The sequence below is a fragment of the Ictidomys tridecemlineatus genome, chromosome 16, assembly GCF_052094955.1.
Source record: "Ictidomys tridecemlineatus isolate mIctTri1 chromosome 16, mIctTri1.hap1, whole genome shotgun sequence".
Taxonomy (NCBI): domain Eukaryota; kingdom Metazoa; phylum Chordata; class Mammalia; order Rodentia; family Sciuridae; genus Ictidomys; species Ictidomys tridecemlineatus.
Window position 1 is genome coordinate 41,921,647 of NC_135492.1, and position 16,822 is coordinate 41,938,468.

The window sequence follows — 16,822 nt, forward strand, 5'->3', positions numbered from 1 at the left end:
AGATTAATGCCAGCTTGAAAGTCCAAAATTCTTTTTACCTAGGTTTTAATGAAACAAGTGAGTGTTTCCAGAATACAGAACATTTTCACTTTTTTAAAATTGTGACCATGGTTTCAGATATCTCAGTCCATAGATGGTTGACTTCATTGCCTTGGGCCCAAGGTGAGTCCATCATGGAGGAAAGGCATGGTGGAGGAAAGCTGTTCAGCTCATGACAGGATTCAGAAGCAGAGAAAGAACTTTTCTGTACCACTTAATCTATTGATTCGTTAGTAAATTCAGGTGGCTTCATCCTCACAAAATTTCTGAAATCTGAATGCTTTTCAGCTCCCTTCCATTATCATCCATAATCTGGTCCAAGCCAGTGTCAGCCTACATGACTGTGATAACTTCTTAATGGCCTCATAAAGTCCTTCCTGAAGACAGCGAGTTATCCCTTTAAAACAAGAAGTTAGATCATGTTTAAAATCATCCAGAGGTGGCTCCCTGTGTTTGACAGCTATATTATAACAACAAAATACCATAAAGAGAAAACATTTATTTTGGTTTGCAGTTTTGGAGGTTCCAGTCCAAGATTTAGGCTTCTAGTGAGAGCAGAATATCATATTGGAGAATGCATGTTGGAACAAGTGCTCATGTCTTGAACTAGGAAACAGAGGACAGGAGACTTAAGGGGATAAATCTAGTTAAAGATATAAATCTGGAAGCCATGAATATATAAATGACATTTAAAACCAGGAGACATTTTGTAATTCATATACTATAAGATGAGCTGGGTGAAAATATTAAAATCCCTTTGAAGGTATATCTTTAATGACCTCTGATTAGGCTCAACCTCTTAAATTTTCACAGCACCTTGAGAACCAAGCTTTGAATAAATGGATCTTAGGGGAACATTTAACATCCAAACTTAGCATTTTCCAACTCACTTGGAGCAAAAGCCTAAGTAAAACCTCTGGTTCCTAGGTAGTCTTGCCCTCTCTTTTGCCCTTGTTTATTTGCTTCCAGGCTTTCTTGCGTTTTCTCAAACATTTTAATTATACTCTGACCCTAAGCCTTGTGCTTTCTGTTGCTCCTCTTTGAACCGATGTTTCCCCAGAGGGCCAAGTGGTTTAAATCCCCCACTTTCTTTTTTGTTTCTTCAGGGTCATCTCAATGGAATATTCTGTGGCTTAGTGGTAGAGCACTTTCCTAGCATGTGTAAGGCCCTTAGGTTCAATTCCTAACACCACAAAAAAAGGAAAAAAAAAAAATCAAGCTGTTTTTCTCATACTACATACACTTCATTTAAAAAAAATACAAGCATGCATGCACATGAGAGCGCGCACGCGCGCACACACACACACACACACACACACACACACACACACACCTCTCAGGTTTTGTTTTGCCAGCCTGATCATTAAATTTTGATAACTGCGTACATTTATGTAGTGATCATGCAGCCACAGGTACACCTCTACCCAAAAGACCCTTATCACAATAAGCTTCTTGAGGGACACCTCTCCACCATAATTAAACTTCTTGTCAGCAAGATTTTACAAAAAGTGACAACAGTATTTCTGCAGAGAGCTCAATGTGGTTTGAAGCTTCCTCTTTCTTGTCAGTGCCAAGTTTGAGACAAAAGGTGTGATAGACTCTTGTCTCGAGAGCTTGTTGTACAAAAATTATTGTTTCTATTTTCTTGATAAAAACTTGTGAAACCTCTGTCTGACCTAAAATATGAGACAAAGAGTACCTGCCATGTAACCCCCCACTGTTATGTAACTCTTCCCACTGAGTATAAATTTCAAAGAATTTCTAGACCCAGGGTTCTGAGATTTTTAGGTATTAGCCCCTTTGGACTGCTGTCGCTTAAATAAACCTACTTCCTGAAAATTTCTTGGGTGTCCAGCCTCATCTATCTTACATGAGTCACAGTCAGGATTTAGAACATTTTAAAATGTTTCCTCAGCATTTCATTTATTCTGTTATTCTGTTGTTAGTTAATCCGTACCTCTGTGGGCAATGACCTTGCAATTTTCTATCATCGGATTATTTTTAAACTCCAGTAACTAAAATCATGGTATTCTTTTCTTTCATTTCATACACTGCTTATGTTATTCATCCCTGAGGTTGTGTGGGTTGGTGTTCACACTGTTTATTGCTGAATAGTTCCTTTGTGTACACTCTTTGCCCATCCACCTATCCATGGTTTTGAGTTGTTTCTAGCTTATGATTGTTGTGAAGAAAGCTGCATGAATATTTGTTTGTATTCTTTGCATGTTTTCCAGTGAGGTTGTATTACATCCAGCAGTAGTGTATGGGAGTTTCAGTCATTCTACATCGTGGTTAATGTTTGGTGTCATCAGGTCTATTAAGCATTCTATAGGGTATGAAGTAGTAGCTCATTGTGATTTTACTTAGTATTTCCTGATGACTAATGTACCTTTTCATAAGCTTGTTGACTATTCCTGTGTTTTGCATGTCTTCATAGTTTTTGTCTAGTTTTAAAATTTATTATTGACTTGTATGAGTTCTTCACATGTTTTTGCCAAATATGTTACATTTTTCCTTCCCTTATCTATGGCTTGCCTTTTAATTTTCTTAAGTGTTTCTTTTGATGAGTAAATGATTTCATTTTGATCAAGTTAATTTTCTCTCTTATGAATTAGTGCTTTTTAAATCCTGCCTAAGAATCTTTGCCTATTACAAGAACTTTTGATACATTTTCTTCTAGAATTATTATAGTTTAACTTTTATGTGTAGGTCTGTGAACCTATTCAAGTTAATTTGGGGATATAATGGAAGTAAGGGTCAGGTTTCATTTTTTTCTCAACAAACATTCAGTTGTACCAGCACCACTTATTAAAAGGCCCACTAGATTGCCAAATGATTGTATTTATGGATCTATTTCTTGACATATTATGTTCTGTTTTCTTTTTGTCTCTCTGTAAACTAATACTTGCAGTATCTTTAATACTGTAGTTATACTGTAAGTTCTTAAAATCTGGTAGTTTGGATTCTCTAACTTCATTCTTTTTCAAGACTGCTGGCATTCTAGGGCCTTTTCATTTCCATATAAATTTTAGAATGAGCATAACATTTCCATTTCTCCAAAATGTCTGGTATTTTAAATGATATTGCAGAATCTATAAATAAAAGTGGAAAAAATGAATATTTTAACATTGTTGAGTCTTCTCAACTGTGGACATGGAATATCTCTTCATTTATTTAGGCTTTTTTATTTCTTTAAGCTGCATTTTGTAGTTTTCAGAATACAGATTTTATGCATTTTTGTTAAGTTTATTCACAGGTGTTTAATATTTTTGATGGTACTTTTTTAAAAGTATATGTTTTTTTAGTTGTAGATGGACATAATACCTTTATTTTATTTTTATGTGGTGCTGGGGATTGAGCCCAGTGCTTCACATGTTCACTCTACCACTGAGCTACAACCGCCAACCCTTTTTGATGGTACTTTGAGTGGTATTTTAAGATTTTATTTTCTGTTTGCTAATGTATAGGTACATTAGTGTTTGTCTATTGACATCATAACTAGAATGTACTTGTTGTAATTGTGAAAATGTACTTGTTGGTTCTAGCTTCTTATAGATTCTTTTAAATTTTCTATGTAAATAATCGTTTCATCTGCAAATGAAAATTTTTTTCTCTTTTTCCAATCTGTGTGCCCTTCATATTCCCCTTCTTGCCCCCACCCATTTCTTTTGTCTTGTCATTAAGCTAGGTCCTATAATACAATTTAAGAAGCTGGTGGATGTCTTATTTTCAGAGTTAGAGGAAGAGATGTTCAGTATTTCACTTATGATTGGTGTTAGCTTTAAGTTTTTTGACAATTGTCTTTTATTAGATAAAAAAATTCACTTCTGTTTCTGGTTTTCTTGAATGTGTTTATTATAAATTAATGTTATTTATTTATTTATTTTTAAATTTTGGGGATCAAACCAGGGCCTCATACACAGTCTACCATTGAGCTACACCCTCAGCCCTGGGCATTACATTAAAAAAATTTTTTTTAAAAAATTCTGGGCATTAAATTTTATCAAATGCTTTTTCTATATTTATAGAGATGATTATATAGCTTTATACTTTATTTTGCTCATGTAAATTTCATTTATTGATTTTTTTTGTATTCTTGGAATAAATCCCACTTGGTTATGATACATTATATACATATTTTGAAAATTTGTCTGAGATTTTATTTGGGAATATTTCATTTAAACTTCTGTATCTGTGCTCAATGAAAGATTATTGAACTATAATTTTTTCTTCCTACAATGTACATATCTGATTTTATCAATTTGAGTTGGGAAATATTTCCCCATTTCTATCTTCTGAATGATTTTGTGCAATGTTGATATTATTTTTTCCTTAAATATTTGGTAAATATTTCACCAGTGAAAGTATGTGGGTCTGGAGTTTTCTTCGTAGGAAGGTTTTTAATTATAGCTTTACTTTCTGTAATTGCTAAGAAGGACTCTTCTTTTTCTGTTTCTTCCATTGTCAAGTGGGTTTTTCTTCTTCTTCTTTTTTATTTTTTGGTATTGGGGATTAAACCCTGGTGTGCTTAACCACTAAGCCATATCCCCAGCCCTTTTTATTTTTCATATTGTTCAGTCTTGCTGAATTGCTTAGGGCCTCACTAAGTAGCTGAGGCTACCCTTAACCTTAGATCCTCTTGCCTCAATCTTTCAAGACGCTAGGATTATAGGCAAATTGCTGGGGTTACAGGTGTGCACCACCACACCTGGCTTCCTTTGTCACTTTTAATGAATAGTAGATAAAATAGAATTTATCCATTTTTATGTAAAATTTCTAATTTATTATTATAAAATATTTATGATCTTACCTAGTGATCTTAATTTCTGTAGTATTTGTAATGATGTGTCCTTTTAATTCTTTGTTTTGGTAATTGATTTCCTTTTAATTCTTTTTTTTTTGGTATTTAATTTTGGTGGAGATTTAATGATTTTGTCAAAATTTTTTTTTATAAAATCAACTTTTGGCCTTGTTCATTTTCTCTTGAATGTCTCTTTTCTATTTTACTTGTCTCTGTTATTAAATCCTTCCTTGTTTGTATTTAATTGCTGTTCATTTCCTAGAAACTCATAATATTGATTTTAATCTATTAAAATTTTCCTTCTAGGGACTGTTTTGGCAAACTCCCATGAAATCATTCAACTCACTATTTTCTAATTTTTACTATGATTTGATCAGTTGGGTAAATACTATTTGTTTTTCTGTCTTTTTCACTCTTTGTGCTTCAGTTTAGATATTTTCTGTTGACCTGCTTTCAAGTTTACTACTACCATCTTTTGCTATCTCTTATTATATCCATCCAACTTAGATAAACTATTTTGTAATGATAGAGTGTTCATTGTTTTTTTAAATGGATGTAAAGTTTTCTTTCATAATGTACTTTTTCATCCATTTATCTGTGTTTCCTCTAACATATTTATCATAGTTCTTTAAAATGGTGCTTTTTGGATCACTTCTGATCTACTGCTATTGAATATTTTATCTCTTTGCTAATGGCTATTTTTTCTTGCTTCTTTGCATGTCTAGTAATTTTTAAATATGTGTTGAACATTGTTGACAAAATATAGAGGTTGCAAATTATCTTCCTTTGAAATATATTGAATTTTATTAGGACAGTTAAATTGCTAGCTCTTCATCTTTTTTCTATCAAGATCTGGTAGTGTTCTCTTAGGTTGTTCTATTTAATTTTGTTAACATGTATCCAGTGTGGTCCATTTTCCTAATGTGTGATCTTTGTGGAATTTCACTGGAATGTCCATGGTCTTCATGAATGCCTCTCTGCTTTGATTGGGCACAAACACTGATGACATTGTAGCATTGACCTTTGAAATCTCAATTTACTAGTGTCTCTTTCCTACCAGGTAGTCTGTGGTTTTCTTTGATTTTTCAACCTAGAGATGGTCACAAATGGATGAGAATTTCTGAGCAAATTTCTGGGTTTCCTTCTCATGACTTACACATGCCAAGCACCCTAGCCTCTGTCCTAGCTACCCTGTTTGGATTTGAATTTAATACCCTATTCCCAGAAAATGCTTCCAAGGTACAATCTTGGGGGAACACTGACTGGATCATTTCATGTGCCTCTTCTCTCTCAGAGATCTCAGTTTTGTATTGATTACACTCCAGTGCCTACAACAAATTTGTCCAGATTTTAAAGTTATTTACCACTGGAGAATAAAACTTGCATAAGCTTTTCTCCATGACCAGAACCCGAAGTCTTGCCATTTCCTTTTGTAGACATATCAACTACATTAAAAAAAATTTTTTTAGTTGTAGATGTACACATTACCTTATTTTATTTTATTTAATTTGTGTGATGCTGAGGATCAATCCCAGTGCCTAATACGTTCCAGGCAAGCAGTCTACCACCGAACCACAACTCCAGCCCCTCAACTACCTTTTAAGTTAGATTTTTTTTACTTCAAGTTTTATTCTAGAAGAAACATTTTGGTTTGATTATGGTTATGGTGGAAGCTTCATATTTCAGAAAAAATAAGTGTTAATTGGGAAAACAGCACATGTCAGTCCATTTATTATACATAAATTGATATGTTAATTATCTGTTGTGTTTTTTATATTTCCAGGAATCATCTGTTACAGTTTGCTTTAGAATCACCACCCATATCTCCTGCTTCTTCCTCTTCTAAGAAACTTGCTGTCAAAGTACATACTCCTGGAGGTTACCGACATTCTTTAAAGCAGGGGAGCAGATTAATGGACAATTTCTTGGTTAGAGAAAATAATGGTTCTATATCAGAGTTGTCAATGAAAGAAAATGACATTAAATTTAGCCCACAGAAAGAGGCAAGCACTTCTCTGGAGACCAAAGCAGCATGTTTTATGGGAAAGACAGCCCTTGGCTTCTCAGATACTAATTGTCATGAGATACCCTCTACGTCCACTTTGAAGCAAGTTTCTAAAGGTAGGAAATTATTTTTTATGTGTATTTTCTTATTTAGTGGAAATATTCTCATTCATATGACAGAAGAATAAATAGACAGCAGTTTTTAGGGGGAAGGATTGAGAAGATATAAACCAGATTTTACTTTATCACAATCTCAGAGATTGATGTAGTGGGTACTTTTATTTATATTTGTTTTTTCTTTCTCATAGAGTAGAAATTCAGCCTGATTTCTTAAAAACAACAATAACAACTAACAATTACAAAAAAGAAAGAAACAATTTAATTAGTTCATACTTCAGCCTCATAGTAACTTTGTTTCTTAGTTTTAAATCCCCACCCCCATTTAACATACTAGTTTCAATTTAATCTCTAAGAGCTGTTTTTGTCTTATACCATTGTTTGAATACCTGTCTCCATGATGTTTTGCCTGTCATTTAAAGCCTTTGATGATTTGGTTTCTACTCTCTCTTAGAAACCCATTTCAAGCCAAGCCGATCTCCTCGTTCTTCCTCCAATATAGCCAGGGATTGGCAAACTGCATTTCCAAGACCAAATCTACCTTGTCACCTATTTCTGTAAATAAAGGTTTACCGGAACACAGCCATGTCCATTTGTTTACAGATTGACTGCTTTTATGCTTCAGTGAACGAGTTGCATACTGGTGACAAAGGTCATACTGACTTGGAAAGCCTTAATTCTTTACTACCTAGCCTTTGCTAAGAGTGTTTGGAGACCCCTGTTTGGAGACCTTTTTAAACTGTCCAGATTCTAAACTACTCATTGATTAGGGTTAGACAACATCTGTATCTCACAGCCCTGAAAACACTTTTTTTCCAGCCATTTTGTTTACTGTTTGCTTATCTGTTTGGTGAATATATTGCTTTGTTTAACCTTTGTTTTCTATGTTTTTTCTTACCAGTGAAATTTGGAGCACCTTTTAGGCAGAAATAGTCTTAGACATCTTCAGTAAACCTATGCCACCCACAGTGCAAGGCTGTTAGTGTTTTTTAATGTTAGATAAATTAGAATTAATTTATTAGTTGATTAATTTATTTCTTAAGGGAATATAAATTTCACTTAAATTTCCTAGTATGTTTTATCCTCAGTCTTTTTTACCAGTTGTTCTTACTGTATTTTTTTTAAGCTTGATTGCTAATTTAGTTTTTCCTTCACAGAACCTTTTTTCCAAATGAAATCTTATAATGAAGCATAACATAAAATTGTCCATGCTCTATTAAAAGTAAGGACAGAGGACCTAGAAATTGTGCTGCTCTGTTACAACATTACCTTCCCTGCTTTAGTCCACTGTATCCATAATGGCTTCTAAGTCTTGAGATTCCTTCACAGATCCTTTCAACTCCATGAAGCAACTTGAGAATGATTGTATTTAATAATTTTAACATTACATACGGAATTATAAATGAGAAGTAAATTAGCAAATTTGTAAGCACTGTCAAAATTGTATAGTATTTGATCTTATCCAGTAAATGCATTAATCCAACTGTACTTACCTGCTCACTTGCCCAAGGCCAGTTATGTCTTCCTGTAGTTGATGTTTATTGCTTCTGTGCTAACCAGGGATGCTCCTAAGGATTGGGAAAAACAGAAGATTTGTTTTATAGTTTGGTCATTCTTTGGTAGAAAAGATTTAATGAAAGCTTTTCCTTTTTTGGTTCTGAGGATTGAAACTGGAGTACCTTACCACTAAACTATATCCCCAGTTTTTTTTCCTTTTTATTTCTTATTTTGAGAGAGGATCTTGTGAAGTTGCTAAGACTGGCCTGAACTTCTGCCTCAACCTCCCCAGTTGCTTGTATGATAGGTGTATGCCACTGTGCCTAACAACCAGAGCATTTTCTAATAAACCAATTTCCAGCCTATGTGCAGTCTCTAAGCCTGGGTTTCTGATTTGTGACTTCCCACAATGTAGTTCTTTCCCATTAACGAGTCTGTCCTGCTGATGTTGCCCTCTTGGGTCATTCCTTTTGTCTTTTGCTTTTGTAAGTTCATGTTAAATTGGGATTATGTTTTTTTTTTTTATCTTAATTGCTGAAAGAACCAGCATATATATTTTTACCCTTTCTACAAATAGTAAATTCTGTGTTTCTCTTTTTAAAAATACAGTGGATTGCCCTGTTTGCGGAGTTAGCATTCTAGAAAACCACATCAATAAACACTTAGACAGCTGTTTATCACGTGAAGAGAAGAAGGAAAGCCTCAGAAGGTAAGAAAGTTGAGCATAACCCAAGCTACTTTAGTTATGTGCTTTTTGTGGTTCATAAACCTGAAGAAACAATTCATATTCATTTCATCCCAGTGACCAGTTGTATTCTCCCTCCCATTATTCTTTAATTCTGTTGATCAGATCTCCATCCTTCTCCTTTTGTTCCTCCCTGAGTTCCTACTTTGCCAAATATAGTTATTTTGAATATGTAGCTACTGAATTTTTTACTTGAGAAATTAGTAACTTAAAATTCATTTCTTTTTAATCTCTTTTCTTTTAGACTTTTAGAACTCCATAAAATCCTATGATTAAAACAAGTAAGGCTAAACTTTGAACATTGAACACATGAAGTCTTTCTTATTCTTTTTTTTTTTTTTTTTTGGTCCTTAGGATGCTTAAAAGTTGTAGAAATTTACATCAAGCCTTTTTAAAAATTTATTTTTGGATCAGGCATTTATGTACACATGTGAAAATGAGTATGTGTGAAACATGATGTCCTCCCCTCCAATCTGCCCAGTTGACAAACTAGTAAGTTGTCAGCTCAGTATTTGTACCCAACTACTATGCTATTCTGCCTCCTTTATATCAAAGTAACAGTAATTTCTTAAACTAGTCCACTACTTTCACACATATAAGTTATTTAAGAATAAAATTTTAATTGAAGTTAAATTGCAGGATATTAAGAAACCAGTGGCTGATGAAGATAATGAGGAAGCAGAAGCTGCAAATTAGATGAGTCTGGTGATGAAGGGAACAAGAGCAATGAGATGGTAGTTGAGAGAAAGAGTGAACAGCAAGATCAAGGGATGATTCTTTTAAAAATAGAAGTTATTTAAATCTTTAGTCTCTTTGCTTCCACTGTCTCCAGGGAGAGAACAGATGATAAATGGAACAAAGTGGTGAGTACTAAAGATCAAGAGTCTAGTAATGAAGTTATCCTGGGCCTTGTAAAACGTCTCTTTGGAAACTTTTAGGAAGAAAGGCAGAGAAAATAGGTGTAATTTAGTGAGCTTTGAAAAGATGGAGAAGGATACAATGATTGGTAAGAACTTGGGATGAATAGAATGATGGGCCCTTAAGTTTGATCTGTTTTGAAGGACTTGGAAGAGTATTTTCCAAACACCACATTAATAAGGCAGGGCCATCTTACTGCTTTTTATAATAGAAGTAAAAAAAATGTGTCACTTAATTTTCAAATTTGGAGTGAATGCAGGTTCTGGGGGAAAGTTATATATTATAACTTTATATTATAAATATAAAGTTATATTTCTCTAAGTTATAACTTAACACTAGGTATCATAAAGTTCAGTGGTGTTTTGTTAATTTACAGTGGGGGGGCAAACATAAGACAATCTGTGTGCACAGATTGTTAGTGAGGTTGCTTAGTTAGTGAGGATTTATGAGACTGGACAGTCCCATGGATTGTTTTCTATAAGCCATGAGAGTCTAATGACCTTTTTTAGAAGTGTTTCTTCCTAAAGAATGAGTATAGAAGCTGAGGATTTTCTCTTTAAAGAGTGAGGAATCAACATTGATAATTCTGTTTGAACTCCTCTTTTTCTAGATGCATCTATCATATTCATTTATGTCTACCTCTGTCAATTTATGGAAAGATGGGCTTATCCATGTGTAATTAGTGGTTTCAGATTCTGCTCCACAGAATCCTGGAGTCCTGTCAGTTGGTCCATAGTACAACTTAGAAGCACTGTGTATTGCATTACCCTCTTAGTGTACTGAGGCTGCTGAAAGTCCTACCTTATAGATAATTTCTGGGTTTTATCCTCATAACTCACATCTTACAAAATTGGTCATACACACTTATGGGAGCATTTAGCTGCATCTGTCTTTACTTCCTGTCCTGGGGTTTTGTCACATAGAGGAGTCTCTGCTTATTTTTCAGTTTCATCCTCTGCACCCAGATTATCTCCCAGATATGAATGACAACCCTTAACTCATTCTATATAAAATCATCTCCTGGTTGATTCAAAGACTATACCTTTTCATATCCTCAGATTCTGAGATCTTTAAGTGCATTACTCAGTTTTATCAAGTCATAGAAGAAGTGTTAATGTCATTTTCATGTTTGAGGAAACATTTATCATGTTTTATATTTTAAAATTCTAGATAGAAATAGTTGATCTCTGGTGGTGCTTTTTATTGTAAATTCCAGTGAATAGTACAATTTATTATTATAATTTCATTGTTATAAATTAGACATTTATCTTTGATAAAATAAGTGTTTTAGATAGGAATCAATGTGAATTATTCCTTCATGATGCTTGTTATAAATGCCTGTAAAATGATTCATCTGTTGCTACTTACTGTGATATAGTTAAGTAGTTATCTCTGGCTTTTAGATTTTATTAATAGAGCATAAAAGAGATGGTTTAGTCAGGAAATGGCACTATTGGTTCATAAAGACATCTGTGGTTATTTTTGTATTTTTGACTGTAATATTTCTCTTAAGTGTGACCTTTGCACTATGTGTACCAGGTGGGTCTGGGGGAACCTTGCTGAAAGTATAGACTTTAAACTTCCACTTCAGACCTGAACCACATGAGTTGTTGTTGCAAAGGGGATTGAGAATCTGCATTTTAACCAAGCCCTCCTTCCAGGGGAATCTGAGGGAGGCACAACTTTTGTGAACTAGTTCTATGCAGATCCTTTGTAAACTCTTGCTTTTTGGATAAACCAGTTACTCTCAAGCTCCGATTAATTTTTACCCGAACCTTTTCTGTTCTCATTTTGAAATGACTGCGGTTATAATAACCACTTCAAAAACATACTAAGCACCTAATTACCATCAAGCTGAATGAGGGGCTGTACTCAGGGAGTCATGCTATAATCAGATAAAATGGATTAAAACTCACTAAGGAGTTCCTGTTCATGAAGATTGTCTCAAGTCAAGATCAATGTTTGTAGGCAAGCTTGAATTCTAGTCTATTTTAAGAAATAATGTTTTCTTTTGGGGAAAAGAGTAGGAGAAGGTAATATAACATGGCTTTGTTATACTTAAAATTATTATCAGTGTATTTATTATGTAAATAGATTGAAAAATGAAAAGCCAGATGGTAATTTTCCTAATGCATTTTTTATAAGGCCTTATTTGTTTATTAACATAAATACTTGAAGAGGACAGAAGCTTGTTTTTTTTTTTTTTAAATCATTGTTTTTCTTTGTGTTCTTTGAAGATTATTGCTCACTGTCCATCTTTCTGAATTCGTTTTTCAGTGGCAGTAATGAGCTGAGTAAAGTTGACAGTTCCCCTTTTATTTATCTAGTCTCTTTCAAAACAATTGTTTAATATTTGAGGGGCACGTTTGTCTGTTGATCAGAACGTTTTCTGGAGAAGCTATTTGTAATAATAAATCCTTATACCCACGGTCTAACTCTCAATAGTGTTTATATTATATTTGACATAATTGTTTTTTATAGGAACTTTGCATGGAAACCATGGGTAAATTTTAGGAAAAGCATGCTTTAAAGAGAATTGATCAGGCCTACATAAGTGTGATTCTAAGTGAAATTCTCATAACATTGAGTCCATAAACCTTCCATATAAGCTTTCTGAGTCTTCGTCTTTAGACCTGACCTCTTTCTGAGTCCTAAGTCTTACTTCAGGAGCTGCCTGGATTTCTCTATCTGAACATTGCTGGCACCTCAGGGGCACCATTGTCTAACACCCTCAACTTTTCCACAAACTAAATTCTTCTCTTTCCCCTCATTATTGTAATGTCTCTACTGTTCTCCCAGACACCCATGTGTTGAGTCAGAAGATAAATTATTGTTTTACATGAAAGCATTTGATAATTCACAGTAATCCTCAGGGAACTTTTTTTTTTTCCTTTGCCTTTTCAGTTTTGTTAACAAAAGGAAGCCACTGCCCAAAACGGTGTATAACTTGCTCTCTGATCGTGATTTAAAGAAAAAACTAAAACAACATGGATTGTCTACTCAAGGAAATAGACAGCAGCTTATTAAAAGGCATCAAGAATTTGTACATATGTACAATGCCCAATGTGATGCTTTGCATCCTAAATCAGGTAAAGTAGTAAAATAATGAGTTATGCTTATCATCTGTATAAAACACTTCTGTGTAGCTTAGAGATTACAAACCATAGAGAAAAAATTTTAGTGAGTACATTTTTGGTAATAGATAAGATATGCAAATTTATTCCTTCAAATCATACCTAGAGATTACTACAATAAGCCAGCCTTTTTCTCAGCCTGTCTCCTAATCCCCAAGTCACCATTCTCAGAGACAGCACTGTTACCAGGTTCTTAGGCATTTTTCAGATAGCATGGTGGTCAAGAGTGGATCTGCCGGAGATACTGGGCTACTGTCCCAGTTCTTCGGCTCTGTGGCTGGGTGACTGTGGGCAAATTACTTGCTATCTCTGTACCTCAGTTTTCTTATCCATAAAAGAATCGTTATGATACTATATATCCCCTCCTGTGTGTCTCATTTTGGATATTCACTTGCGTCCTTTAAAATACCCTTTATAATAAACTAGTAAATGTGTTTCTCTGAGTTCTGTGAGCTGCTCTAGCAAATAATCAAACTTGAGGAAGTGTTACCAGATCCAAGCCTGCCTGCCTGTTACTAGAAAAACAATACTGGGGAAAGGAGAGCTGGTGGGAAAGGAATCAGGTTTTTTCAAGAGCTGGCACCCTGAGAAAATGGGGGAGCTATCATGCTCCAAAGAAGCCCATGTTAGGGAACTCATTTATGCAAAAAGAGATGGAAAGGAGGTACAGGAGGCATTCTGGGCGGGGTCTTTGTCATCTAGGGCATGTTGTCAACCTCAATCTAGTCTGACTGCAACATGGCTATCTTGACTTCTGAGTCTAGTTTGTATAATTCTTTAGGTAAACATATTACTTTTTGCAAGTTAAACTTCACAGAAAACCTATATGCTTTGTATTAATTGCTGCATAGGACTAAAGAATAAGAAGAGTTAAACATTAGGATGTAATCTGAAGGTCACTAGATGTTCTAGGTTCTGTAAATCTAAAGAAAGATTATTTAGCAGGTAACCTTTTAATCACTTTGGGGTGGCTTTCCTTTAGACTTTAGGATGCTGAGCAAAGGGAAGCGAATCAAAAGTAAGTCTGCCAAGGACAACTGGCAGAGGGACAGCATTATCACTGTCACAACTGGATTGTACAAACCCTGGTTAGTCAAAAACACTAGTGAACAACCTGTGGCTTATGATTGGCATTGGAAACATACAAGAGACAATCTTGTGGGACAGAGCCCTTGTCTCGTGGGATCTGATGCTCTTTCAAGGTAGATAATAAGGAAATTGAATTGAGCATATAGCTGGTATCTTTTGAAGAATTGCTTGCTTGCATGGTATATGAGGGGAAATCGCCACACATCTTGTTTCAGAAGTATGAGAGTATAGTGTGAGAGACTAAGTTTCTTTTTTCTTTATTTTATTTTGTAGATGGACAGCATGCCTTTATTTAATTTTTTATGCAGTGAACTCAGTGCTTCACATATGCTAGGCAAGTGCTCTGCCTCGAGCTACAGCCCTAGCCCCTGAGTTACTTTTTCTGCTGTACACAGACAAAAACAAACAAACAACAACAACAAAAAAAAACCTTTTATTTTTCATCATTATCTAATTTGCCATATGCATCTTTAACTTATTATAGTCTACCTTCAAATAATATATTACTTCATGTGTAAGGGACGCATCCTACAACTTCCATTCTTTTTATTATTGTCATAGATTTTTCTTCTATTTATGTTAAAAACTCCTTAATACCTTTTGCTTTAAGCTGTCACTTTTTTTTTAGATAAAATAAAAAGTAATTGGACATTGTGGCACATTTCTATAATCCCAGCTGCTTGGGGGGCTGAGGAACAGGATTGTAAGTTCAAGGCTAGCCAGGGCAATTTAGCACAACCTGTCTCAAAATAAGAGATAAAAAGGTATAGGGATATAGTTCAGTAGCAAGTGTGTGAGTCCGTGGGTTCAGTCCTGGTCCTTAAAAAAAAAAAAAAAGTCTACCTACATATTTATCATTTCTAGCATTCTGCATATCTTTTGTAGATTTAGACTTCCATCCACTGTCATTTTTTTTTCCCTGAAAAACTTAGTCACTATTTCTTGTAATGCACATATATTGTTGAGACAGATTCTCTCAGCTTTTGTTTGTCTGAAATGGTCTTAATTTTGCATTCTTTTTTTTTTAAGAGTGTGTGTGTGTGTGTGTGTGTGTGTGTGTGAGAAATGCTCTACCACTGAGCTACATCCCCAGCCCTTTTTTATTTTGAGATAGGGTTTTGCTAAGTTGCCCAGGCTGGCCTTGAACTTGTGATGTGATCTTCCTTAGCTTCTGAAGTAGCTGGGACTGTAGACATGTGCTTAAAAATTATTTTGTTCAGAAATGATACTGAATTTGTAGGAAAGCTGAAAGGGTATCATAAAGAACATATGTATACCCTTTATACAAAATGCCCCACTTGCTCTTTACTTATAGTTTCTATCTCTTTTTCTCTGTTGGTATGTGTGTGGGTGTGCATATATTCACACATACTTTTATCTTCTTAATTAATTAATTTTATTTAGGTATATATGACAGTAGAATGCATTTTGATTCATTGTATACAATTGTAGCACAACTTCTCATTTTTCTGGTTGTACACGATGTAATGATGTAACGTTACACCACATGTACAGTCATACATGTACCCAGGGTAATGATGTCCATCTCATTCCACCATCTTTCCTGCCCCCATGCCTCCTCCCCACTCCTCCCTCCCCTTTGCCCAATCCGAGTTCCTCTATTTTTCCCATCCCCCCCATTATAGATCAGCAGCCTTAAATCAGAGAGAATATTTAGCCTTTTTTGGGGGGGGGTGGATTGACAACTTTATTTAGCAAGATATTCTACAACTCTATCCATTTACCTGCAAATGCCATAATTTTATTTTCTTTTAATGCTGGGTGATATTCCATTTTGTATATATACCACAGTTTCTTTATCCATTCATCTATTGACAGGCATCTAGATTGCTTCCACAGTTTAGCTGTTGTGAGTTGAGCTTCTGTAAATGTTGATGTGGCTGCCTTACTAGAGTATACTGATTTTAAGTCCTTTAGGTGTAGACTGAGGAATGGGATAGCTAGGTCAAATACTGAGTTTTCCAAGGAATCTCTAAACCTTATGAGAATAAATTGCATAACCTGGTCTCTTTACCTCTAAATACTTCATTGTGTATTTCCTTGGGTGGGTGAGGGGATAGTATTTATTGTTGATATATAGTTATCAGTTTCAGTGAATTTAGCTTTCTTGAAATACTCTAATTTATCATCTCTGTTCCAGTTGCTTCAGTGGATCCAATAATGGCCTTTATGGATTTTTTTTGTCCACTGAAGGATATGATCCAGTTTTGGATCACTTATTGCATTTAGTTGTATTATCTTTTCAATCTCTTTCAGTGTGAAACAATTAGTCTCTCATGACATTGGCCTTTAAAAAAAAAACAAAACTGTCTTTGGTGTGTGTGTGTATATATATAATTTATATAATTTCATCGAGGTTATGCATTCATGGCCAAAAACTATGTAAGTGAGGGTTTTTTTCCCTCAGACTGTCAGTTCTATGGATGCTTGATACTTATGAGCCCATTTTTGTGATAT

At 34.6% G+C, this 16,822-nt stretch overlaps 1 protein-coding gene across 1 annotated transcript in view; it reads left to right on the forward strand.

Moving 5' to 3' along the window:
* The window catches only part of Rad18 (RAD18 E3 ubiquitin protein ligase), a 103,629-nt gene that overhangs the window by 24,672 nt on the left and 62,135 nt on the right, over window positions 1-16,822 (forward strand). The window contains exons 5-7 of the mRNA XM_005333841.5: window positions 6,624-6,961; window positions 9,068-9,167; window positions 13,026-13,210. Of these exons, the coding sequence (XP_005333898.1) occupies window positions 6,624-6,961; window positions 9,068-9,167; window positions 13,026-13,210 (623 nt within the window). The remainder of the gene's footprint in view (window positions 1-6,623; window positions 6,962-9,067; window positions 9,168-13,025; window positions 13,211-16,822) is intronic.